This window comes from Bos javanicus, chromosome 5 (genome assembly GCF_032452875.1).
Source record: "Bos javanicus breed banteng chromosome 5, ARS-OSU_banteng_1.0, whole genome shotgun sequence".
Taxonomy (NCBI): Eukaryota; Metazoa; Chordata; class Mammalia; order Artiodactyla; family Bovidae; genus Bos; species Bos javanicus.
The window spans coordinates 103,080,425-103,106,153 of NC_083872.1; the positions used below are offsets into that span (position 1 = coordinate 103,080,425).

At 40.0% G+C, this 25,729-nt stretch overlaps 1 protein-coding gene across 1 annotated transcript in view; it reads right to left on the reverse strand.

Moving 5' to 3' along the window:
* Positions 1-25,729, reverse strand: part of LOC133248200 (antigen WC1.1-like) — a 62,232-nt gene that overhangs the window by 14,849 nt on the left and 21,654 nt on the right. The window contains exons 3-8 of the mRNA XM_061418020.1: positions 24,177-24,485; positions 23,769-24,086; positions 15,621-15,713; positions 15,205-15,519; positions 13,833-14,147; positions 2,211-2,525 (exon numbers count right to left, since the gene is read on the reverse strand). Of these exons, the coding sequence (XP_061274004.1) occupies positions 2,211-2,525; positions 13,833-14,147; positions 15,205-15,519; positions 15,621-15,713; positions 23,769-24,086; positions 24,177-24,485 (1,665 nt within the window). The remainder of the gene's footprint in view (positions 1-2,210; positions 2,526-13,832; positions 14,148-15,204; positions 15,520-15,620; positions 15,714-23,768; positions 24,087-24,176; positions 24,486-25,729) is intronic.

Below are 25,729 nucleotides of genomic sequence, written 5' to 3' on the forward strand. Positions count from 1 at the left end.
AGTGAAGTGAAGTGAAAGTCACTCAGTCATGTCTGACTCTCTGAGATCCCATGGACTATACAGTCCATGGAATTCTCCAGGCCAGAATACTGGAGTGGGTAGCCTTTCCCTTTTCCAGGGGATCTTCCCAACCCAGGGATCGAACCCAGGTCTCCCACATTGCAGGCAGATTCTTTACCAACTGAGCTACAAGGGAAGCCCAAGAATACCGGAGTGGATAGCCTATCCCTTCTCCAGTGGATCTTCCCAATCCAGGGGTCTAACTGGGGTCTCCTGCACTGGAGGTGGATTCTTTGCCAACTGAGCTATGAGGGAAGCCCAGAGAGCAAATTAGCCATACATAATTTAGAAATTTTCAAATTGCAAAAGCCTCAATATGGATGAAAGATAGAATATTTGGGGGAAATATTTGTCCAACAAGTTTTTGACACATTTTATCCCCTGTGCTCCTCCCATCAACCACTTCACCCTGCCACCTTTCCCATTTCTCCCACTGCAGACAAGAGAAAACAATCTTAAGAACCACAAATGGGTGCAAAGGAAATTCTGAACGGGAAGAACTTCTGTAGGAGTGGAGTGAGGTAGGGTGTGTGGTGGGTTAAATGGGGAGTGGATGGGGTATGAAACTGAGAGAGAGACCAAAGAAAAAACTCATGATCATGGTTTGAACTTCAGGGACCATATTTTGGGTAGAGGAAGGTAATCCAAATAAAAAAGAAACCCACAACATAAAACACTTTATTTAACACACTTGTCTGGTTTCAAAGTATGCTCATGATAATTTATGTATATGGTGAAATTCTTTCTGGTAAAGGATTCTGATTATATAAATATGTGAACTTTGAAGGTTCAGAAAGAATATTCTAACAAAATAAAAATCTACTACAGAAAAACAGGAAAGAACAGAAAAGACCTAAAAGAAATTAAAGACTTGAAGGATCAGCTTGACTACTTATACAATGGTGAGAGAGAAGATGGTCTGCTTGCCTTTTATTATTTATCACTCTCATCTCCCCAGAGAGACACAGGTTAGAACTTCTAGTCTGGTCTGGTTGGGAGTTTGCTCATAGGCAACACATTCTAATTAAGGCATTTTCAGTCAACACTTTTTAGTTGCTATATTAACCCCGAAGATTATAGATTAGGCAGAACATGAAAGAAATATTTGTTATATGCTGTTTTATGTACCCTGATATATGTTAAATGTTCAAATATACACTGAATAATCAAAAAAGTCTTATACACATAAGGATAGACTCTTCTGAGACAAATTAAGACTTTTTTTGTTTTCTATTTGATTTTAAAATTTGTGTGGGAGATTATGTGTGTGAAAACTGCGAGAAAGTTTGTGGAATAGAAGGCTGATGTCAGTTGATAAGGATATTAAATATAATAAAAATATATCCTTCTCTGGTCTCTTGCTGTACAGACATCCTTCTTTCTTAGGCACACACAGCATCCTCCACACCACTCCTGGACCATCAGTGCTGCTCAGAACACCCCACATGTGCCTTTGCAGTTCCTATTACAGTCCCTCTCCCTCCCAGCTGCCATAACTCTCTTCTACCTTCTTCAAAAATTACATCTGTCCCATTACTCCTATTCATATCAAACAAACCCCCAAATTCAATTCTCTTAAATCATTGAAGTCATCAGGTATAAACTATATAATTTCTTACCATAAAACACAGAAATTGTATTACTTCCACTTTTGACTTGTCAGTGTATGGCTAAGTGTTCTTCCAAAGTTTTGGCCTATACAGATGTCTTAAAAGAAAAAATGGGCAGAGAATCTCTGATAGTAACAATCAAAGGAGAACCTATCACTCAGAGCACTTCATCCAAAGTTCTCTGGTCTTACCTGCAAAGGCCTATGAATATTTACATCTAAAATTTCAAAAGAGACTTGCAATTTGGCACAAATCCATCAATTCCTGTCTCATGTGATTGATCTTCATCTTCATTATGAAGATCAGTTTTCATTGGAATAGTTTAATCTACTATGTCAGTAAGATCACTGGAGAAGAAATAGCAGAGACTTACAGCAGGAAAGTAAATGAAGCACATCACCCACAGAAGCTTTGTGCATTCACGGAGGATGGGTCTGTCAGTCCTCTCTAGCCCATCTATATCCTATTGCCCCAGTGATCAGACACCAGCTTCCATGGCACTTTTCATTCTGCCATCACAGGGTAATACACTGACCATACCTGAGCAGACGACTCCTGCATCATTCTCATGACTGCAGTTGTGCAGTCCCCAGCCCCAGGAAGGGCACTTCCACACGTGGGATTCCTTTCCTCTGCAGTCCAATGCGTTCAGCCAGATGGGCCCTGATCCTTCCCCAAAGTGAGCAGACCCCACGGCATTGAGGGCATCTCCACAGCCCAGCTGCCTGCACACCACGCGGGCATCGTCCAAGTCCCAGCCGTTATCACAGATGGTGCCCCAGGAGCCCTCGTCAAGGATCTCCACTCTCCCGGCGCAGAGACCTCCTCCGTCCACCAGGCGGAGCTGTCTGCTGTCTGAGGAGACAGAAATGGGACAATGGGGCATTGACAAGGGGGATAAAGGTCTTCTGTCCTGTGGGACCTTCACCTGAGCAGTAGGGGGCGCTCTCCTCTGAGGCTTCAGAGTCCCCTGGTTCTGACAGGGAGTCATTGCACTGGGGCAGCACCTGAGTCTGGTTTCTTACAGCAGTGATAAGAGAATAATAACATTGAAAATGGGCAAAAACAGGAAATATTACACTACTGAGTAGGGTGAGACAGAAGTGTTAACCTCTGATTTGTAGAGTTCTGCACAGCATCTGAGAAAGACTTAAAAGAAATGTTAATCTCTACCAGGAGCAATTGAATGAGTTCAGAGTCACAGGTATGGGCTGGCTGCTTAATGGATTCCTTATAAATCACACACACATTGGTGCCCTTGACCTGAGAGCTAAAGGGATTAGATTAAAGGAAATGGAGTCAGGACCCGGCCTCATCAGAAGCCCTAGGTAGCAGCCATGAATCCTCTATCGTTAGAATCATTCTCCTTGGTACAGTCACGCAGAATTGAAAAACAAATGGACCTTGAGATGTCTTGGTTTGCCCCAGAATATTTCACTGATGGCTCTAAGCTTCAGACTCCAGATCTGGATACTTTGTTTTAAGAAAATGTGATCTCTTTGAGTGGATTGGGCAACCTTGCACGAGAAATGTCTCAGGTGATATTGACTGACATTGACCAGATTCCACTGGGAATCTTGGAATGCTGCTTCTTCTCTCAAGTAAATATTATCTTTTCTTGCACTTTGTGTCAGGAATCGCTATTATTCAAAGTTAGGGGTTATTTGTTCTCCAGGGGGAAAATATTATGCATTTATAACTTTACTATAGAGCAGAAATAGGTTAAATTCTTGCTCTGAAAGCATCTGAACAAACGATACTGACAGACTCACTGCGTTGTTCTTCTTTAATACATAAAAAGTAATGTAAAGAAAGGTTAAATGATGTCTATTCAGTGTTGCATTTTAAGTGAATGATGAAGTAGAGAATAAAATTTAGAATTTTATACTTTCATGAAGAAGGGTTCCAATGGAGGGGTTCACAGCAGGCCAGTGGTCTGCTGGATACAACTTTAAATGCTATAAAATGTTAGATAAAAAATGAAGATATTAGACATTTGTGGACACAATATGAACTAGACATGCTAAAATTCTAAAGAATGGAGATCATTTCATTGTTAACCAAGGATCTGAAGCTTCTCTTTCTCTATGGGAATTTCCCAATTTGTTGCCTGGGTTAATGGATCAAAGTGTGACAGAGAAGCCTGCATGACTTGGGGGTTACCTGGTGCTGCAGTGACAAAACTGGAGACTTGAGAGCCTCTCTCATATAGCAGATTTTCTCCTCAAATATCTGCCCAGTAAACACGCTGTCAATGACAGGAGGCCAAAGAACTGTGTCAAACACCTTGGAAAGAGTGGATATTCCTTCATTCCCCTGACTGCTGAGCTACCAAAACATTCAGGTTTTCAATTATAAACTCTAAAAGCCCATAACACAGGGGCAGAGAAATCAGACGTAGACTGAGTGCTACAAATACTGCAACCCAGACTTGTTACAGCTCAACCCTAGCTAGTATTTAGACATCTGGGTTGTCTGAACCCCTTCTCCCACTTGCTTAACAAAACAGAATATTAATCCTTTCAGGTGTTAGAAAATGTATCTGGGATATCTTATTTTCTTATGCATCATTTTTCTCATTCAGTTAAAAATTGCATGGTATGTAAACAGATGGATGACATGACAAATTTAAAAATTGAAAAAAGGAAGGTAAGAGAAGGCAGAGACACACATGCTAGATATGCTGGAGTTAGCAGATAAGGATTTTAACTATGAACAATGTGTTTAGGGGGAAAAGAGGAAAGGAAAGAATCAATAGGTGAAAAATGTTAACAAATAATTGTAACTATAAGAAAATCAAAGGAACAGTTGCCAACTGAAAATAAAATATGTAGAATTAAGAACTGAATGAATAGGTTTAAAAGAATTTTAGACAGAACTGAACACAGAATTAGTGTCTTAGAGGAATCCAAGAGTTGAGAGATGAGGAGGAAAAAGAGAAGGACGAGAAGGAAAAAGAGGGGGAATAGGAGGAGAAGAGAAACAGAGACAGTGCAGCAGAAGTAATATTTGAAGATATAATAATTAAGAATTTTTTAAATGGATAGAAGTCTATGAAAACCTCCACATCTAGTAAAGCTGCAAAAAATCAAAGGAAAATCTGGAATAAATTTTTTTAATACCAAAGAAAGAAAAAAAGGAGAGAAAAAGGAACATGAAGCACATGGGTCAATTAAAAGGAAATGGAATACTGCATTGGGATGACCCAGAGGGATGGTATGGGGAGGGAGGTGGGAGCGGAGTTCAGGATTGGGAACACATGTACACCCGTGGTGGATTCATGTTGATGTATGGCAAAACCAAAAACAATATTGTAAAGTAATTAGCCTCTAATTAAAATAAATAAATTTAATTTTAAAAAAAGGAAATGGTAGATACTAACCCAACAATATCAGTAATTGGACTTGCAATCTAATTACAATGGATTAGATACTTCAAATTAAAGCCCCTCTACTAACTGATAAGGAGAAGGAAATGGCAACCCACTCCAGTGTTCTTTCCTGGAGAATCCCAGGGACGGGGGAGCCTGGTGGGCCGCTGTCTATGGGGTCGCACAGAGTCGGACACGACTGAAGCGACTTAGCAGCAGTAGCACTAACTGATAAACCAACAAAATTTGTGTAAATGCTACCTGCAAGATACTCACATTGTATATGAGAGCCAAGGAAGGTCAAAAGTAAAATGATGGGGAAAACGTATATATTATGTGAATACTAGGCTTCCCAGGTGGTGCTAGTGGTAAAGAACTTGACTGCCAATGTAGGAGACATATGAGACATGGGTTCAATCCCTAGGTCAGGAAGATCTCCTGGAGGAGGGCATGGCAACCCACTCCGGTATTCTTGCTTGGAGAATCCCATGGACAGAGGAGCCTGGCTGGCTACAGTCCTTAGCAAAGAGTTGGACATGACTGAAACGACTTAGCAAGCCTGGACACATGTGAATACTAACTATAAGAAAGCTGCAGTAGCTATAGCAAGGTCACAGAAAGGAGATTTTAAGGGAAGATGTGCTAATTTAGTTAAAGAGAATATTTTCATGATTATACAGTGGTACGCCCTTAATAAAGATATTACAGATATCAGAATCCAGGGAAGATATTGAAACATAGCTTTGAAATACAGAATAATACTTGACAGAATGAAAAGAAGAAATAGATAAAATAACAGTCAACCTGGGGGAACTTTAACAAATCTTTTTCAATACCATGCAGGCCAGGCATACAAAAAAGAAGGAAGACTATAGTAGATGTAAAACACCACAATCAACACATTTAGCTAAATAACATATAAAGAGCAATGCACCCAATGATGAAAGAATTCACATTATTGTAAATGCACTAGGAACATTTATCAAAAATGACCATATGGTAGGACCAAAACCTTCAGATAACTGAATCTATACAGAGTATTTACTCTGGCCACAGTGTAATTAAATTAAGAATTAATAAGAAAATACGGTTAGCCATCCTTATTTGGAGAAATTAAGCAACACCCTTCCAAAACAGTACCTGGGTCTGGGAATAAATTTAAACCTTAGAAAATATTGTGAAATAGTGATAGCAAAGATATGATATAACTAAATTCTTCTAATGCAACTAAAGTAGTGCTTAAGGGAAATTTATACTTTAGATTTAGAAAAGAAGAAAGGCTGAAAATGAAAAAACATGTAAGCTTCTATTTAAGAAACTAGGAGAAGAGAAAATAAAGCTTAAAGGATACAGAAGTTGGGATTAACAAAGAAAAGAACAAAAATTAATTTTAAAAAAGAAGGTAAGCATGGTGGTAGTGATGGTGGTTTAGCCCCTAAGTCAAGTCCTACTCTTGCGACTCCATGGACTGTGGCCCACCAGGCTCCTCTGTCCATGGGATTTTAGGAAAGAATATTGGAGAGGGTTGCCGTTTCCTTCTCCACGGAATCTTCTTAACCCAGAGATTGAACCTGCATCTCCTGTGTTGCAGGTGGTCTCCTGCATTGCAGGTGGTCTCCTGCATTGCAAGTGGATTCTTTACTGCTGAGCCACCAGGGAAGCCCAAGGTAAGCATGATAGAGAAAACAGAGGAAAACCTTTCAAACATGGCTCCTTGAAAACTGATAACCACTGAGCAATACTAACGAGAACAAAGAGAAAATGAAGTTAACAATACCAAGAGTGAAGAAATGTCACTATAAATCATACAAAATTTTTGGTCATAGTTTTATTGAGATTAAATTTACATATCTAATGTGGATAAATACTCAGAAGATATTCAATTTCTCCACAACCTTGCCAACACTTATTCTTTTTTTTTAAATCATAGCCATTTTGAGAGGTGTAAAATGATATCTCTTATGGTTTTGATTTACATTTCCCTGATGACTAATAATGTTGAGCATATTTTCCTATACCTATTGGCTATTTCTATATCTTCTTTGGAGAACTGTCCATTCAAGTCTCTGGTTAATTTTTTAATTGGGTTATTATGCTTTTTTTCTTGTTGTTGTTTTGCACTTGAGTTTTAGGATTTCCTTATATATGTTGCAAATTGTCTATTTTTGCCTGTTCTTTTGGTGTCATATCCATGAAATCATGAAATAATGTATATTTATTTGGTGAGGAACTAAATTATCAGGTATCTAAAATGTAATTTGTATATGTTGATGATATTACAACATCACACACAGTAAAATAAATTCAGATTCAGTAAGGTTATAGATTCATCTCACATGCTAGTAAAGTAGTGTTCAAAATTCTCCAAACCAGGCTTTAGCAATACGTGAATCGTGAACTTCCTGATGTACAAGCTGGTTTTAGAAAAGGCAGAGGAACCAGAGATCAAATTGCCAACATCCGCTGGATCATGGAAAAAGCAAGAGAGTTCCAGAAAAACATCTAGTTCTGCTTTATTGACTATGCCAAAGCCTTCGACTGTGTGGATCACAATAAACTGGAAAATTCTTCAAGAGATGGGAGTACCAGACCACCTGACCTGCCTCTTGAGAAATCTGTATTCAGGTCAGGAAGAAACAGTTAGAACTGGACATGGAACAACAGACTGTTTCCAAAGAGGAAAAGGAGTATGTTAAGGCTGTATATTGTCACTCTGCTTATTTAACTTATATGCAGAGTACATCATGAGAAATGTTGGACTGGAAGAAAAACAAGCTGGAATCAAGATTGCCAGGAGAAATATCAATCACTTCAGATACGCAGATGACACCACCCTTATGGCAGAAAGTGAAGAGGAACTAAAGAGCCTCTTGATTACAGTGAAAGAGGAGGGTGAAAAAGTTGGCTTAAATCTCAACATTCAGAAAACGAAGATCATGGCATCTGGTCCCATCACTTCATGGGAAATAGATGGGGAAACAGTGGAAACAGTGTCAGACTTTATTTTTCTGGGCTCCAAAATCACTGCAGATGGTGACTGCAGCCATGAAATTAAAAGACGCTTATTCCTTGGAAGGAAAGTTATGACCAACCTAGATAGCACATTCAAAAGCAGAGACATTACTTTGCCAAAAAAAGGTCTGTCTAGTCAAGGTTGTGGTTTTTCCTGTGGTCATGTATAGATGTGAGAGTTGGAATGTGAAGAAGGCGGAGCACCAAAGAATTGATGCTTTTGAACTGTGGTGTTGGAGAAGACTCTTGAGAATCCCTTGGACTGCATGGAGATCCAACCAGTCCATTCTGAAGATCAGCCCTGGGATTTCTTTGGAAGGAATGATGCTAAAGCTGAAACGCCAGTACTTTGGCCACCTCATGTGAAGAGTTGACTCATTGGAAAAGACTCTGATGCTGGGAGGGATTGGGGGCAGGAGGAGAAGGGGACAACAGAGGATGAGATGGCTGGATGGCATCACTGACTTGATGGATGTGAGTCTGAGTGAACTCTGGGAGTTGGTGATGGACAGGGAGGCCTGGCATGCTGCAATTCATGGGGTCGCAAAGAGTCGGACTTGACTGAGCGACTGAACTGAACTTAAGGTTATAGATATTCTTTACTCAAATTATAAAATTATTTGAAGAAAATAATATGATGCTTGGGGCTGGTGCACTGGGACGACCCAGAGGGATAGTATGGGGAGGGAGTGGGGAAGAGGGTTCAGGATGGGGAACACATGTATACCTGTGGCGGATTCATTTCGATATATGGCAAAACCAATACAATATTGTAAAGTTAAAAAAAAAAAAAGAATTTTTTGTAAAAAAAAACAACAACAAAAAACTCCTATATCCTCAAAGAAAATAATCTGATTAAAAGCTATTTTGAGATGAAGAATGGCATCTGAAACACTGCATTAAAGGCAGAATTCATAAAAGTAAAACATAGTATATTTGATCATATAACCACACCACATACACAACCCTAAAGACATATGCAAAAAATGGGGTACTTTCAGAAGTATTTAAGAAAAGCAGTAAGTGGTGTTAATTTGTAGAGAGTTCCTATAAATAAATGAAATTTTAAACATTCTAGAGAAAAAATATAAACAATGATGGAAGATATCTTATCTGAAATACCTTTAAGTATTTACTTGTTTATCATGTCCACATTCCACGACAAATACACACACATATATACCCCTGAATGAAAGTTCCACTAGAGCAAGGACCTTGCATATCTTATTTACCCAATGTTTCTGCTATTAGGATGGTGATTGCACATTCACCGTTCAACAAGAATGCATGGAGAAGCTTTTCTAAATACCATGATGGGGCTTGATAAATATTTATTGAATGAATATGTAGACAAATAAAATTCAGTGAAATAGAATTTCTTTAAATTCATGGTAATCAGCAAAATAGTAAAGCAAATATAAATTAATAGTGATGTTTTCTGATAATGGTGCATATAAAAAATAATTAGTACATAAGCACAGAATTAATTTATATTCAAATTTCCACTTATGTGATTTTTAAAAAGCTTTTCTTAAATTTATTTTTGGCTGTACTGGGTGTTGGCGCTGCACGTGGGCTTTCTCTAGTTGTGGTGCACAGGCTTAGTTCTTCCATGGCATATGAAATCTTCCTGGGGTGTGTGCATGTGTGTGCTGTTTCTTCAGTCGTGTCCAACTCTTGTGACCCAATGGACTGTAGCCTGCCAGGCTCACCTGTTCATGGGATTCTCCAGGCATGAATACTGGAGTGAGTTCCCATGCCCTCCTCCAGAGAATCTTCCAGACCCAGGGATCAAACCTGCATCTCTTATATCTTCTGCACTGGCAGGCAGGTTCTTTACTACTTCCTGGATGGGAGATCAGATTCATGTCCTCTGCATTGACAGGTGGATTTTTAACTGCTGGACCACCCGGGAAGCCCCACTTATGCAATTTTCAATACACAATTATTAAATAAATTCTAAGCTACTGTTATGTGTTATTCAGTATGACATTGGTCAAGCAAAGATTGCTATAAAGAGAGAAAACTCTTTAAAAAGGGAATATATAGTAAAAGTCAGGGGGAAAAAAAAAAAAACAAATAGCTACCTAGTAAGGCAGAAATGTGTGCAGTAAACTCAAATAAATTTTCTAAGAAAGATTTGTATTTAGAGGAAGCAAAATTAACCCCAAAAAGACACAAAAGAATTGTAAGTGAAAGAAATACACATAAGTTCAAAAAACACAAGAAAATGGAAGTGTAAATGGCTCTTGTCATAAAATATGAGAACTTGTGTATTCTTTCCACATCATCCTACCAAACTTGCTACCCTCTTCATGCAGAGAACCTCTCAAAAAATGATGGCAGGGCCTCTGTGAGGTGATTGCTCACTTTCAGGGTTAGAGACTTCACCACAACCCATTTTATGGTGCTTTATTGTTGAAAAAATATCATAAATAAAAGTCCAATAGTTTAACACTACTTTGGCCTTTGAATGAAAAGACAAAAGAGATGAAGAAACAGAGGCAAGGAAAGGGACAAATCTCTGCTTTTGAAATATCTATCTCATTTACTTTAATCTATCTCATTATCTCATTTGTAGATTTCAGGCAATGCCCAACATATCATTCAAGGTATACCTGAATGGGGTGTGTGTGGAAGGTGGGGAATAAGAGAGAGAGAAATGTTGAAGGAAGTAAGGTGCTATGGTTTGCCTATTTGTCACCCCACCAACAATTTTTGTTGAAATTCCAATTCCCAGTGTAATGGTATAAGGCACTGGAGCCCTCTTAAACTCTTCCAAAAAGGATGAAAGGAACACTTACAAAGCCATTTTATGAGGCCGAGATTATCCTGATACCAAAACCAGACAAGGACACCACAAGAAAAGAAAATACTGGCTAATATCCCAAATAAATATAGATGCAAAAATCCTCAACAAAATATTAGAAAACCAAATTCAATAATACTGGACAACCCACTCCAGTATTCTTGCCTGGGAAATCTAAGACGGAGGAGCCTCGCTAGCTATAGTCCATTGGATCACAAAGTATCAGGCACAACTTAATGACTGAACAACAATAATAATAACAACACCAAGACCAACAAGGATGCAAGGATGGTTCAATATTCACAAATTAAATCAAGGTGATATACCAAATAAGATAAAGGCAAAAATCATACCCTTTCAACACATGAAGAACAAATATTTGACAAAATTCAACAGCTGTTTATGATACAAAAGGTCTTTACAAAGTAGATATAAAGGGATTATACCTCAACAAAATAAATATCATATGACAAACCCTCAGCAAACATCCTACTCAACTGTAAAAAGCTGAAAGCTTTTCTTCTGAGGTCAAACACAAGGCAAAAATGCCTACTCTCATCACTTTTATTCAACATAGTTTTGGTAGTTCTAGTCAGAATCATCAAGCAAGCAAAAGAAAATAAGAACATCCAAATCTGAAAGGAAGAGTCAAAACTGAGACACTGTTGAAAACTTTAACACATTGTGAAAGATATTAAAGAAGGCACAAATAAATTGAAAGATATTCTGCACTCATGGATTGGAAGACCTAATATTGTTAAAATGATCACACTACACAAAGCAACCTACAGATTGCTACCATCCTTATCCAAATTTCAATGAAAATTTTCACAAATATGGAACAAAGAATTCTGAAATTTGTGTGGAACCACACAAAAAAAGTGAATAGCCAAAGAAATCTTGAGACAGAATGACAGAAGGGTCGTGCTTCCTGATTTCAAACTATATTACAAAGCTGTATTAATCAAACAGTATGGTATTGCTATAAAAAATGGACACAAAAATCACTGGAACAGAATAGAGATCCCAGAAATAAACCCAAATATATGTGGTCAATTAATTTATGACAAAAAAGTAGAGATTATAGCATTGGGAAAGGACTGTCTCTTCAAAAATGGTGTTGTGAAAGCTGGATGGTTACACGCAAAAGAATGAAACTGAAAAACTTACACCATTCACAAAAATTAACTCAAAATGGATTAAAGACTTTGATCATAAGTCCTGAAGCCATAAAAATCCTAGAAGAGGGACTTCCCTTGTGGCTGTGGTAAAGAATCCACCCACCAATGCAGGAGACTCAAGTGTGATCCTTGATCCAGGAAGATCCCAGATGCCACGGAGCAACTCAGCCCATTCACCACAACTGTTGAGCCTGTGCTTTAGAGCCCGGGAACGGCAACTGTCAAGCCCACATGCCACAACTACTGAAGCTCAGTGCCCTCCAGCCTGTTCTCCTCCACAAAAGAAGCCACTGCAATAAGAAGCCTGTGCAATGCAATGAAGAGTAGCCCTGCTCACTGCAATTAGAGAAAACCCCATGCAGCAACAAAGACCCAGCACAGCCAAAAATAAATAAATTTTAAAAATTATTTTAAAAATCCTAAAGAAAAATTAGGGTGAAAAGGTCCTGACATCAATCATCATGAGGATATTTTGGGTTTGATGCCAAAAGCAACAAGAGAAAAAATAAGCATTGAAACTACAGAAAGCTAAAAAACTTCTGCACAACAAAGGGAAAGGGTCACAAAATGAAAACGTAATTTATGGAGTTGGGGAAAATATTTGCAAATTACATTTCTGACAAGGGTTAATATCCAAAATACTTAAAGAATTCATACATCTCAATAGCAAAAGCAAACCAACAGACAATCTGATTAAAAATGTGCAGAAGACCTGAATAGACATTTTTTTTTCAAAGAAGACATAAAGAGGGCCAAGAGGTAGATGAAAAGGCGCACAATGTTATGTCGTCAGAAAAATGCAAATCAAACTATAATGGGGTAATATCTCACATCTGTTAGAATGGCTTTTATCCAAAAGACAAGAAAAAACAGGAGTTGGTGAAAACTCGGAGAAAAGGCAAACCTTGTGCACAGTTGGGCGGGGCAGGGAGGGGGGAATGTGAGTTGATGCAGCCCCTATGGAGAACAGTATTGAGGCTCTCCAAAAATTAAAAATAAAACTGTCATATGGTTCATCAATTTCACTTCTGGGTATTTATCTGAAGGAAACAAAATACCAACTTGAAAAAACTGTGCAACCAAATGTTCATTGCAGCATTATTTACAATAGCCAAACAACGTAAGTCTTCACTGATGGATAAATGGTGATATGTACGTATGTCCAGCCAACAAAAAGAAGAAAATCCTGCCATGTGTAGCAACATGGATGAACCTTGAGGGCATTATGCTAAGTGAAATAAATACCATATGATCTAATTTATATGTGGAATCTTAAATCAAATACCAAAAAAAGGGGGTTCAGAGATGCAGAGAACAGTTTGGTGGTTGCCAGAGGTGGATTGATGTGGGCAAAACAAGTGGAGGTAGTCTAAAGGTACAAACGTGCAGTTCTAAAGTGAATTCCATGAAGATGTAATGTACAGCATGGTGACTACAATGAATCTGTATTATATACTTGAAAGTTGGTAAGAAAAATTCTCCTCATAATCAAAAAATTGTAATGATACATGGTGATGGATATTACTAGACTTATTGTGGTGATCATTTACCAATATACAGAAATATATAAGCTTTACATTTAACACCTGAAACTAATACAATGTTATATGAATTATATCCAAATTAAAACTCTAAATAACAAGGTTGAAATGTGGATTAAATTAGCTCCATCCTAACGTCATTTTGTGGACCCAACTTTAACTCATCACTTAGATAGTTTAAAATATAAAATCTCACTACTGACATCCTACAGGGTTGGGACAGACACAGAGAAACAGCCAGCAAGTCACCTGCACACGAGATATAGGCTTCCTCCTTTGGAGAGCAGGAAGTGTAATTCCAAGGGTCAGAAGGACACTGCCAGAGAGAGGTATCAGTGCTCCGACACCGAATTCCATCTACCCACTGGGGTCTAGAACCTTCTCTGAGACCAACAATAGTGTTGAGGGTTCCACTCTCCCCACAGCCAAGCTGTCTGCAGATCACGGACACAGTGATGTCTTCCATGGGGCTGCGGCAGACACTGCCCCAGGTCCCGTTGTAGAAAACTTCCAGCCACCCAGCACACTGCTGGTCCTCGCTCACCATCCTGAGGGCCAGGAACTCTAAGGTTGAAAGAGAGGAGACAGGACACAGTGAGCTTTCCCCCCAGTGCTCTGGGTTTTCCTCTTTCCCAGAAATCGTGAACACTCACCCTTGACCCAGCTGAGGAGATACCCACTAGGTGACAAGACTGAAATCTGTCTCCCTTTTACTTGACTTTGTCCATTAATGTCTGTCTTTCTATTTCTACCACAATGATGTAGTGAATACGAACAGAGAGAAAGACCAACATAGGCACCTGCAGGGAAGGGCCCTGAGCCTTGTTTCCTGATAAAACCTGTAAAAGAGCATGTGAAAGGGATGTGGGTAGTGGAGAAACAGGCAGAACAGTGAACCCACAAATGTCTATGTTCCAGTCTTTCAATCCTGTGAATGTTGCCTTATATTTCAAAAGGGGTTTTACAGACATTATTAAGACAAGAAACTTAGGAGCTTGGGATGGTGAAACTAACCTGCAATATTATGAATTAACCATATAAACCCAATCTAATTATCCCTAAAATTGGAATACTCTTCCTGAGTGTGGTTAGAAGAAGATGAGACACTGAAGAATGGTCAGGGGAGGGAATGTTGTCTGAAGAAGAAGATGGGCTCCAAGCCAAGGAATGAGGCCATAGGAACCAGAAAAGACTGGCAAACGAGTTCTCCCCAGGGCCTCCAGGAAGAACGCAACCCTGTGGACACTGGGGTGTTGGTCTACGGAGACCCTTGTCAGACTCCTAGGATATAGAACTGAACAGAGTAAATCTGTGCTTTCATTACAATGTCAACAGGATCACCAGACTGTACTACCACAGGGAACTGAAGGAGAGCCCTGCTTTCATGTGGAAACCGCAAGAAACGGCTCTACCAGGAAACACTGCTGAGAACAAAGGACCAGACTCTCAGCTGCTGCAGAAGGAAGTGAAAGCACTTAGTCTTCACGTCTGCTGGAAACATAGGCTCCATGGGAGGAAGCCTTCTTCTCTGGTCCTTTCAGCATCTATCCCTCAGGACTCAGACTCCTTTCTTCCAGGGCCACACCCCTCCCCCTTCCTGCGGACAGTGTGCAGCCCAGACCTGAGCAGATGACCCCCGCGTCCTGCTTGTGTCTGCAGTCGTGCTGCCCCCAGCCCCGGGAAGGGCACTTCCACAGGTGAGACTCCTTTCCTGTGCAGTTCAGGTCGTCCAGCCAGATGGGTCCTGATCCTGCCCCGAAGTGAGCAGATGTCGTGGCATTGAGGGCTTGTCCACAGCCCAGCTGCCTGCACACCACGTGGGCATCGTCCAGGTCCCAGCCATCATCACAGATGGTGCCCCAGGAGCCCTGGTCAAGAATCTCCACTCTCCCGGCGCAGTGACCGCCCCCATCTACCAGGCGGAGCTGTCTGCTGTCTGAGGAGAGAGAAATTGGACAATGGGGCGGTACCCAGGCAGGGGTGGGGGTGGTGGGGGGCTGCGGACGAGAAGCGTCTTCTGTCCTGTAGGACCCTCACCTGAGCAGTAGGGGGCACTCTCCTCTGAGGCTGCAGAGCCTGTTGGTTCAGAAAGGGAGTCGCTGCACTGGGGCAGCACCTGGGTCTGGTTTCCTGCAGAAATAGCAATGATCAGAGGGACATGAGTTACCGGAAGATAGTGAAGGATAGAGAAGCCTGGCGTGCTGCAGTCCAGGGGATAGAAAAGAATTGGACACGACTGAGCGACTGAACAGCAGCACATAATCTTTGCTGTTACATTCACTGAGAAGTGAATGTGTCTCCCTCTCTTGAAGTTCTGCTGACCTTTGTGAATTCCTAGTAAGTTATAATGCTGCTGCTGCTGCTAAGTCACTTCAGTCGTGTCTGACGGCAGCCCACCAGACTCCTCTGTCCTTGGGATTCTCCAGGCAAGAATACTGGAGTGGGCTGCCATTTCCTTCTCCAATGCATGAATGCATGCCAAGCCTTCCCAGTCATGCCCGACTCTGTAGTAACAGAAGGGAGTTAAGATAAAGTTGCTTGACTATCAGCACTAGGTCTGAAAACGCATGCAGCCTCCTGTGAAATCACTGAGGACTTTTGCTTTAGGGCAAGTCTGCCCTGTTGAGACACTCATCGTGTGGAGATGGTCATATGCAGGTCTCTGGTCACTCAGTTCAACCCAGGTGACCTTCCAGTTGCCAGGCTTGTCCTCATGAACCATCTTGTATCCGCAGCCCAGTTGTGTCCTCAGATGATGTCAGCCCAGCTGATACTGGGCTACAACCTGATGAGACTCCAAGACAGTACAAATCAGAGCGCTTCCCAAATTCCTTTCCAAACTCCAGGAAATCGTGAGCAAAAGTAAAAAGGGGTTTTAGGATGGTAAGTTTTGTTGGAAATTTGGTTATGCAGCAATAGTAACCAAACACTTATAATTACCACACTACTAAGTATTTACTGGAGAAGGCAATGGCACCCCACTCCAGTACTCTTGCCTGGAAACTCCCATGGACAGAGGAGCCTGGTAGGCTGCAGTCCATGGGGTCGCAAAGAGCCGGACACGACTGAACGACTTCACTTTCACTTTTTCACTTTCCTACATTGCAGAAGGAAATGGCAACCCACTCCAGTGTTCTTGCCTGGAGAATCCCAGGGACGGGGGCGCCTGGTGGGTTGCCATCTATGGGGTCACACAGAGTTGGACACAACTGAAGCGACTTAGCTTAGCTTAAGTATTTACTGAAGACAACTGAAGTGTTTGTTTTCAGAACAACTTGTATATGCATATGCATAGCATCTTTATCCATAATGGCCCAAATTTGGGATGCCACCTAAAACACATGACATTGCTTTTGGAACAAAGTAACAGGCAGAAGCTAGAAGGGGTGAAGGAGGTTATTAGCAGAAGCCTAATGGGCTTGGGCAATGCTGTCAATGAGGATTCAAAGGAAGTGAGGAAATACAATTGGGGCTGAAAGAAAAATATATGTTGATATTTATGCAAAATAAAATGGTTGCTGTAAGTGACTAGATTTTGAAGTACTTTGTTACCCGGCAACAGTAACCGGAAACACCTTTTTTCAGTCTCAGTAACTATAGAGCAAAACAAGCAAAGCCAGTCACTAAATATTTAGAACATTTGAGTGGGGTGATTTAACAAACATACCTCTCAAAACTAGAGAATACACCTTATTCTAAGCACTTATAGGTCATTTTTCAAGGCTGATCATATATTATACAAAAAGTGAGATCCAAAAATTTTTTCAAAGGGTAAAATAATTAAAAATATGTTTTTTTTTTTTTTTACTAAAGTGGAATTAAGCTAAAAACAAAAGACAAATAGTAAAATCTCCTGTTATTTGTTTTGTAGCTAAGTCATGTTTGACTCTTTTGTGGCCTCAAGGGCTGTAGCCCATCAGTCTCCTCTATCCATGGGATTTCCCAGGCAAGAATACTGGAGTGGGTTGCCATTTCCTTCTCCAAAACCTTCTGTAGTGAGGTATAATTTTCATGCATTAAAATACACATATTTTGAGTATGTTTTCATAAGTTTGACAATTGCCTATGCCAGCATAACCATTATCACAGTTAAAATTCAGAATATATAGGATTATTCGCAAAGTTCCTATGTGCCTCTTGCAACCAATAAAAGCCCCACAAACCCAGATCCAGGCAAATACTGATCTGTCTTTTATTATAATAGATTAGTTGTATTTTTTGAGAATTTAATAAAATCATACAATATGGAATCCCTTTTAGATGGCTTCTTTCATTTAGCATGCTTTGAGATTTTCTGTGTAGTTGGATTTATGAGTAGCTTATTCTTTCTATTGTTAAAGTCTTACATTGTATGACTATGCCAAAGAAAGTTTTCCTTTCTTTCACTAAAGAAAATTAGAGTTGCCGGGAGCCAGCATATTGCATATTGAGTGCATATTGCATATTGCATATTGAGTGCAGCACTTTCCACAGCATCATCTTTCAGGATCTGGAATAGCTCAACTGGAATTCTATCACTGCTGGGAGCCAGCGTGAGGAACTCTGCCCATGACAAAGGTCATGAGGAAGGAGGCTCGGCATACGCAAAGGCGGGATCGAGCCTCAGGGGTCCCCCTGGAAATTCTCGAGCATCTACCCCCAAAACCAGAGTCTGCCTACTTTCTGCTTTGTGCTTTCAGCTACACCTCTGACTTTACAGGGGGCTGTCCCCCACTACCTCTCTCTGAAAAAGAGTTAGCTTACAGCTCCAGTTAATAATTCCTGGGTGTGACAGTGTTTCAACCTACAAACTCCTTTGGAAATCCTCTAGCCTGCCTGAATAGGTTTTTCCGGCCACATGTGATTGTTCAGAGCCTCCCAACTGTGAGAGGCAGGAGGTGTTCTAAACCGTCTAAACACAGATTCTTTTGAGTAGTTAAAAGATTGATTAGAAATTGTATTGGTGAAGGGATTTTCACTTGTTGGGCCAATGTTTGCTGCTAAGTTTCCATATCCCTTACCTGCTGTGTCCCTGGCAGTGTATTGATTAATATAATTGGTGTAAGTAGTAGCTTTAATGTTTGTAACCTGGGACCCTTGAGTTAATTCTTTTTCTTGTTATAGCCCACCACACCTTTGCTCTGTAGGAATGCAACTTTATCTAATGCTTTTGGAGGGTGGCTCCTGACCAATCACCTTTAGAGAAAAATAAGTTTTCTGAAGAAAGGGCCTTAAAATGTTAACAGGCCTCCAGGGCAAAAGATGATGCAAATCACCTAAGCTTTTGCATATGATAAGTTTGCAGAAAGAAAGCCTGGCTTGCTGCATGACTCTACCCCTTCCCCCATTATCCTCTATGCATAACTTAAGGTATAACAACTACTTTGGAAAAAAAAGTGCGGGCCTTGTTCACTGAAACTTGGTCTCACCATGTCGTTCTTTTTCTTACCTTCTGGCTGAATTATTCAGCCTCTTTTCTCCACTGAACTTCCTCACTGAGCTATCCTTATTTCAGCCTCTTTTCTCCACTGAATTTCCTCACTGAGCTATCCTCATCCTATTACTCTTTATATCTTTGATAAATATTTAAATAAATAGGTCGCCTATGCCGTCTCTCCTTCGAATACCCTGGATCAGCCGGGGCTGGACCCCAGCATAGAGTGGCTTGTACTATCTTACCTCTTTTAAATAAACATGTCTGACTTTTCTGCCTAAATTTTTTGTGGACATATCTTTTCATCCCTCTTGGGTAACAGAAATTTTGGGTAACATAGAGTTGCTAAGAGTTGTTTTCTCTTACTTTATCATAAGCAATGTATAAAGGTTCTAGTGGATCAATAACCTTCTCCAAACTTGGAATTGTCAGTCTCCTTAATTCTAGCCAGTCTAATTTGTGAATTTATATGTCATACTTTAATTTGAATTTCTTTAATAGCTAATGATATTTGATATCTTTTCATTTACTTATTGGCCATTTGTATATCATCTTTGGGAAAGTGTCTTTCTTAATATCTTGCCCATGTTTAAACTGGATAGTTCTTTACTTATTTTTCTGTTATAAATTTTTCACTTATTCTTATTACAAGTCCTTTGTTAGATATCAGTTCATTTCAGTTGCTCAGTCGTGTCCGACTCTTTGCAACCCCACGAATTGCAGCATGACAGGCCTCCCTGTCCATCACCAACCCCCAGAGTTCACTCAGACTCACCTCCATCGAGTCAGTGATGCCATCCAGACATCTTATCCTCTGTCGTCCCCTTCTCCTCCTGCCCCCAATCCCTCCCAGCATCAGAGTCTTTTCCAATGAGTCAACTCTTCGCATGAGGTGGCCAAAGTACTGGAGTTTCAGCTTTAGCATCATTCCTTCCAAAGACACCCAGGACTGATCTCCTTTAGAATGGACTGGTTGGATCTCCTTGCAGTCCAAGGGACTCTCAAGAGTCTTCTCCAACACCACAGTTCAAAAGCATCAGTTCTTCAGCACTCAGCTTTCTTCACCGTCCAACTCTCACATCCATACATGACTACTGGAAAAACCATAGCCTTGACTAGACGAACCTTGTTGACAAAGTAATGTTTCTGCTTTTGAATATGCTATCTGGGTTGGTCATAACTTTCCTTCCAAGGAGTAAGAGTCTTTTAATTTCATGGCTGCAATCACCATCTACAGTGATTTTGGAGCCCCAGAAAATAAAGCCTGACACTGTCTCCACTGTTTCCCCATCTATTTGCCATGAAGTGATGGGACCAGATGCCATGATATTCGTTTTCTGAATGTTGAGCTTTAAGCCAACTTTTTCACTCTCCTCTTTCACTTTGATCAAGAAGCTTTTTAGTTCCTCTTCACTATGTATTGCAATTAACTTCTCCCTGTTAGTTGAATGCCATTTTATTGTCTTAATTTTTTTTCAAAAATCAAAAAGTTTTAATTTTAATGAAAATCACTTCTCATTTTTTAATGGTTAATGTCTTATCTGACTTAGGAAATGTTTGCCTACTCCACAATCATAATAATGTTTCTTATGTTTTCTTCTACCAGTTTTATAATTAAATTTAATATGGGAATAACCATTTATTTGAGCTACCCTGATGGACTGGGATTTTTCTTCAGGGTGAGGATGAGGGGAATGGCACTTATGATGTGAAATCAGGATCATGGTTCATCCCCCCATCCCATGAAGATATTCAATTAGCGGATCATTTTTGAAGAGAATATATTTTCCCCTTTGAAATATCTCTATGCCTTTGTACAATTTCAACACATACATGGGTTTGGGTCTGTTACTAAACTTTATTGTGTTCTGTTGATCTATTTAGCTATTCTTATTCAATGGCCATGTTGCTGTGGATATGCAGTAGGAAACTTGAAGTTCTTTTTGGCCCTTCTTTTTCAAAAATGTTTTGTCCATTTCACTTCTTTCACATTTAAATAAATATTTAGAATTTGCTTGTAAAGTTCTACAAAAATATTGCTTGGCTTTTTATTAGGATTAGATTTATTTTGTGTACTAAGTGAAGAGAATTGACAGCCTATTAAGTTTTCTAATCCATGAACATGGTATCCATTTTTATATTTTAAATGCTCTGTGACTTTCAATGAAAGCCCTTTAGATATTTTAAGTTTCTTCCTACATATTTAATAGTTTTTATACTATAATAAATGGAATTTTCCCAATTTCTCCCTGGACTTTGCTGGTATAAAATAGTACCACTTATGTTTGGTTTATGGTTCATTGGTCATTAGTGAAGACAGTCTGTGTACATGGATGAACTCTGTTAGTCATCAATCTAAGCAATCACATCAACCCTAAGCAATGTGAACTAGCTGGTCCTGCATGTGACCAGCAGAGTTTCAAATTTTAAACAGTATGCTAAATAATCATTTAGTTATTTCACTTTATTCAATATTTTTTCTGCTACTTTTATGATTCTTTGTCTTTGGTTTTTACAGTTGAATTATGTTTCTGAGAAAAGGTCTTTTGCATTAGGATTATAAGGTTACCTATTAGTTTTATCAGCTTGAATTTTCAAGCCTCTCCCCAAGTTAGAAAAATTCACAGCTATTATTCATTTAAATACAATTTCTCCCACCCTCCCCCTCTCTTCTCCTAGACATTTTTATGTTAGCATAGACCCATAAGTCACATAGGATATATTCTTCCCTTTTTACTCATTTTTGACCACTGAGTCTATCTTTAATTTGATCTACTCTGTTGTAGATGCTCTTTGCTGCATTTTTCCCCATTTCATTCATTAAACTCCTCAGCACCAGAATTTCTGTTTGGTTCTTTTTATAACTTCTCTTTATTAAACTTCTTATTTTTTCATCTATTGTTGCCCTTATTTCATTGAATTGCCTTTCTGTCTTTTCTTACAGCTCATTCAGTTTCCTCAAAACAGCTGAATTGGGTTCTTTATAAGCTAGATTGCAAAGATCCATGTCATTGACATGTGTCTTTGTCAGTTTTGAAAAGTTACTGTTACTCTTTGGTGATGACTACTTTCTTTAATTCTTCAAGTTCCTTGAAATTTTGCTTTGCTGCTTTTGACTTAGATGTAGCAGACACCACATTAAATTTTTACTGATTACCTTCAGGTGGTATATACTCTTCTCTGACCTTATATAGATTCACTCTATATTTATTGCTTCATCTTATAGAAAATACCTTAAGCTTTTATGTCTTATTTGGTCCATAAAACTCAACAGGCTGCTGAAAACCTCTCTTCTGTTTTGCAGAATGTTGAGCTACAGCTCAAGCCTGTGGTTACCTCCCTGCCCACAGACCCTAGTCTGTTTTTTAAGATCACTCCATTTACTGGAGTTTGCTTTCATTTCCACACTTGGAAACACACAAAAGCAGCTGTCAGAAGGGTGGTAGTAAAGATGATTTACTAAAGATTTAGTACCCTCAGGGACTTGGAGTACCTACAGGCCCAGGGAGAGAGATCTTTGGGTGACATTCTCCTAGAGGCTTATGGATGGGCTTCCTGCTGAAGCACTGAGTGTAGTCGCAGGAATTGCATCCCTTTTACACTCTTTGACATTTTTAATGATCTTTCATATTTCCTCTCTTGCCTCAGTCATGGAGGTTCAGCCCTAGAACTCTGGGTGCTGCTGGAAAGAAATTGGTTTCCCCAGCAATATCAAGTGGGCACTAGCTCATTGCTTTCCTTTTCGCCCATGAGAGAGGCCCCACCAACTAGTTCAAATTTATGCTGTCACCTCGGGGTAAGGAGCAGCACTGGCAAAATCCTTTAATCCTCCCCAATAATTCAAACTTAACTTTTTTGGCTCCAACAGAGTAATGAACTCTCCCTTCAGGAATCCTGGACTTCTAACAATTTCTATAGGTATCTGACCAAATGAGCACTCACCATGTTTCTCCATGTTTTCCCTGACCATGGCCCAGGGGGCTGGGACAGCTTCACTACTCCTGCTGGCTCCAGTCTGTACCAATGTCTACCCACCTATTACTGGATGCCCAGGTGAGTGACCATCTTCCTGGTCCTTTGATATAAGTTATGGATCCCACAACTTTCACAGAGGCACTTTGAATCATGGATGTATGGTTAATTAGTTGTTAAAAAGAGAAGCAAATAGGAAGGAAGCAAACCACCATGATGCTGACATCATTCCCTCTTTGCCAAGACTTTTACACAATTAGCTGAAGTAGAGAAATTCTTTGAATAGTTCCATTTGAAATGACATATGGATGAATAGAAAATCTGAATAATTCTGATTTATTAAAAATACTGAATTTGTAGTTAAACCTTTCTACTATAACTTTAAAACAAAACAATTTCAAGTTCAGATGTATTTCAAAATTGTTAATAATGTGTGAAATTGAAATTTCCTGAATTTGAATGATGTCTTAAGAAATACATGCTGAGGTTATCAGGTAAAGGAAACTGATGGGCATAGAAATTCTCACATGGTTCAGTGGGGAAAAATCTCTGACTGAGGTATACCCTTTTTGCTTATATATTGTTCACTATGATTATACTTAAATAGCTATGTTTACTTAAAATATGTATTCTCCTTTATGCTTCTTGCCCTGATCTGAAACATGAATGAATAATGACAAAACCCATATTTCGTCAAGAAATATCTAACATTTGAAGTCAGTTTTCCCTCCCTCCCTGCCCTTGGAGACATATCACTCCAGGAGCATCCTGAGTACCAACAGCCCTTCCCTCTCTCTTACCTGAGCAGATCACAGAAGCCGTGTTACCATGAGAACAGTCAGAACCACCCAGGGAAGTCACAGGGCAACTCCACAGGAAAGACTCAGCCCCCAAACAGTGAAATCGGACTGTTGAGATCTGGTCATCTCTGCCCACCAAGTGTGGTCCTCCGGGGGTGGAGATGGCGACTCCACAGCCGAGCTGACGACAGACAACATTGGCATTGGCCAGACTCCAGTGGGAGGCACAGAGCACTCTCCATCGTCCAGAAATGTTCATCTCCACCTGCCCCTCACACTGAGAGGAGCCGTTTGTCATGAGCCGGATTTCTGAGTACGCTAGTAGAAGAAGACAGGATTTCAGCAAAATCTCATGATTTTCTTACCCCAACAAGAGTGCAGGGAGGTTAGTCCTGATCTACATCTCACCTGAACAGGCAACCTGAGCAGCTCCACTGTGGTGACACGTGCCCCCTGGGCAGGGCACTCTGGGGCAGACCCGGAGCTCGGGCTCCTCCCCCTCACACCTGAACTCCTCAGCCCAGACCTGGCCATCAGACTCTCTGAAGGGCATGTGTTTCAGGACAGATGCAACCTTGCCGCATCCCAGCTCTGCGCAGATGACCTGGGCAGTGGGGAGTGTGAAATTCCCATCAGACACTGGAATCCAGGCTTTTCCAGAATGTACTTCTACACGCCCTGAGCAGGGTCTATCCCCTCCAAACAGATGCACAGATCCTAAGATAAAAATAACGACAAATACAGTGAGTTTTCATTTTCCTTGCTTGCAAATTGAAAACAATATGCCACAGGCAATGGTGTGAAAACTTTCCAGGAGTTGAGCATGAACTGAGAATTTAACAGTTAGTGTCAGAGTTGCATTTTCGTGACCGAGTTTCTAAAGAGAAACCCAGAAGCAGGGTCAATTTCAAATGACTGGATCCCAGCAAGGTATACTTTGAGGTTGGTTAGAAATGTGAATTCCTTTTCTGAGGTCCAGGAAACTACAGGGACCAAGACAAATCATCTGTCTGGCTAAATGCCAGGTATATATATTTTATTTTGGTTAGAGAAGTTTCTCATTTAGGAGCCTGGGATCTACAGAGCCCCAGAAAATAACATGTAATGTGTGGCACTCAAACTTGAGTATAGAGACATGAAGAGCAGAACCAAACCAGAGCAAAATGGCTGAGAGTGTAGAGATCTATCATCTGGACAAAGTTAGAAAGCTTTTCTGAGACTCTCTGCTACTAATCTAATCAGTTTTTTCTCCCATGTGCCACTCCTCAAGTGGCTTGGTGTAGAGAAAATCATATAGGCTGGATCCATTAGTGCATGCCAACCTGTAGACAGATAATGGCTCAAGAGAAGAAATACTGACATAATAACTAATTCACTTTTAATGTACCAAATTTTATTTTTCTGATAATTTTTGATGACAAAATATTCCAAGAATTTCTTAGATTACCTAAATAGGAAAAAAGATGAGTCTGTTCTGTTAAGTAAGCTCAGAAAGTCACAGGAGAGAGAAGGGATGGTCTTAGAAATTTCTCTTGAAAACTTGGTATTTGTCAACAAACCTGGGAGAGAATGAGTTCTGAATGGAAATTTATAAAACAGTGAGTTTGCCAAAGAGTTCCTACTACAGACTTTTCTTCTGAAACAGAAATCATAAAGAACCATAAGGAGTGGTATTAATTGATTTTAATTCTATCATCATGCTAATTCTGTATTCATATCTGACATCAGTGAGATGATAAAAAAGGAGGGTCCCCAACCCTCACTCTCCCAAAGAAACAGTGTGCCCCCAGCAACATGCCTGTCAACTTCAGACAGAACTGACTCAGAAACTGCTCCCTGATGTGGCACAACCCTGCACCACCATGGTCCTAGGCAGTCCTGTCTGCCCAGACATCCAGAAGGAGTCACACCATTTGGCATCCCTGACAACAGGACTGTCAATTGTGGACATGAGTATGAGT